The sequence below is a fragment of the Frankliniella occidentalis genome, unplaced genomic scaffold (genome assembly GCF_000697945.3).
Source record: "Frankliniella occidentalis isolate FOCC.00 unplaced genomic scaffold, Focc_3.1 Scaffold279, whole genome shotgun sequence".
Taxonomy (NCBI): domain Eukaryota; kingdom Metazoa; phylum Arthropoda; class Insecta; order Thysanoptera; family Thripidae; genus Frankliniella; species Frankliniella occidentalis.
The window spans coordinates 66,048-68,135 of record NW_026267405.1 but is presented as its reverse complement, the minus strand read 5'-3'; the positions used below and the strand labels follow the sequence as shown (position 1 = coordinate 68,135).

The following is a 2,088-nucleotide window of genomic DNA, read 5'->3' as shown; positions in this document are numbered from 1 at the left end:
CCCCCCCCCTGCAACCTGCACCTGCTCCACAGCCTCTTCGACTGCCGTTGCTCCGGGCCGCACCCCATGTCGGCGAGCTCGACCTCCACGACGCCCTCCCCGACCTCTTCCACCACGCCCGGTGGCCCATCATGATGTTCTCTGTCCAGGTGTCGGCTGCGGAGCGGAGCGCGGGCGCAGCTGGCGGTCTGAAGCGGTGAGAGACACCTCCCGCGGGTTCCGATGTGCATATTGACCTTCTCCCTCCCTCCCACTTTTGTCTCCGTTTGTCTCACTTCCACTCACAACAAACGGCCGCTTGCTCGTCTCGATACACCGCGGTGCACGCGGCGCGCGCGCAGCTGCAGCGCGTGTCTACTACTCACCCACTGCCCCCCCATGACTGCCATGAAGCTGATGTGTCTAGGTGGCCGTGCTTCTTACAGGCACGAGACTCCTGTGTTGGCTAAGCGCATCCGTCTGGTACATGTAGACGAGGACATTGTGGCCCTGGACAAGCCGTGCTCCCTGCCGGTGAGTACTTCCCCCCTCCCCTCCCCCACCCACCCGCTAGAGCCAGCAATTTGAAACCCTGTGAGGCGGGGCGGCCCCGGAACGGATGGCACTGAACCGGGTAGACACCCCCATCGTACACGGCGCCCGGTCCTATTACAGAACACGGGTAGGAGTTCCTTGAGTCTTTTACGGGTAATTACTGTTCAAAAATATGTTGTGACTTCCCAACATTTTCTCGATTTTATTTCCCCCCAAAAATCACAAAGAGTTCTGGCTAATTTTTTTTCATTGCGAATTCTTCGTGAAGTTCTGTTTTTATTTTAAACAGTGTTATGCCGCTATGCACGAAAAGGCAGCGCACCGTCGTTTCGTAATCCCTTTCACTAAAATATCATTAAATAAAAAGATATAAATATCCTCAAAATCTAAAGAGTTTTCCTCAAATTATGGGAGTTCCTCCAAAAGTCAATCATTTTGTCTTACTTTTTTTTTATTTTTTTCATTATTATTATTTTCCCAGAACAAGCGGGTATTTCAGCACAAACCCATCAAAAAGATTTCAGGTCCTACCTTTGTTTTCTAGGGACGTGCCATCGTTTCGTGCCGCTCCGTTTGGCTCAGCCGAGCTTGTGTTTTAACTTCTAAGGCGCCGCGGACGGCCGAAACCTTTTGATGTGAGGTGCAGTAGTAAATTTGTTGTGTGTTTTTGTGAGCGCTTTGGCCACACGGCCAACCCACAGGTTTTGCAGTGTAAAGGTCGCCCAGACGTACGCTGTTAGAAAAAGGCAGTACTTTGTAGGCCAGCAAGTTTGTTGAGGTTGTGTGCAATAGTGGTCCTAACTTTATTGAAAGTGAAAATTTTCGTTTGCTTCTCCCTCTGTACTTGTACTCTGTACAACGGTAAGGAAGTTCCCATCGGTTCTGGACTTAAAACATTGAACGAGTATTGGAGTGCGGCTGAATGTAGAGCAATGTTCTATCGATCACTCGATGGTTCTAGGTGTGGGTAATTCTACGATTAATATCCTCACTCCGACTATGTGCTTTTAACACACCGCCCTCGCCCACCGGGCCACTGACCTCGACACGTGAAGTGTTCAACCGGCAATCACCTGAAAATGTTAAACTCCGGTTCACGCACATCTAGGTGTTTGACAGGTAATATGAAAACTTAAAAGTGTTGACTCGAAACGTTTAACACTCCCCAGCGTTCAAACTTTCCAGCTCAACACTTAGTCAAACACTTTCAAGTGTCGGACGCTTCTGATGTCAGTGTGCCTTGTGCCCCGGGCCAGTGCGGGGTTTGGGGGTGGGGGAGTGACTGCTTCCTCCGACCCTCCGGCTACCGCACCACGCGACCCAAACAAGACCCCGAGCTGCCCTTACCCCCTTACAACTCTACTCCCACCCCTCTCCTACTCCGAGTTCGGTCTGTCGTGTAACGCCGTCTCACCCCTCCCCCTTCCCTGCTCCCATACAGACCACCAGTGCTGCCTGCAGCCTGCTGTTCGCACCTGTGGACACGGATGTGAACCTGTTCGTCTCTCTCTCTCTCTCTCTCTCTCTCTCTCTCTCTCTCTCTCTCTCTCTCTC

General features: G+C 51.8%; 1 protein-coding gene across 3 annotated transcripts in view; it reads left to right on the top strand.

Moving 5' to 3' along the window:
• Positions 1-2,088, top strand: part of LOC113206171 (pseudouridylate synthase RPUSD2-like) — a 13,121-nt gene that overhangs the window by 3,152 nt on the left and 7,881 nt on the right. The window contains exon 3 of one of the 3 annotated variants that reach the window (XM_052273517.1): positions 150-196. The exons of the other annotated variants lie outside the window; for them this stretch is intronic. Within the exon in view, the coding sequence (XP_052129477.1) occupies positions 150-196 (47 nt within the window). The remainder of the gene's footprint in view (positions 1-149; positions 197-2,088) is intronic. 3 annotated transcript variants of the gene reach the window in all.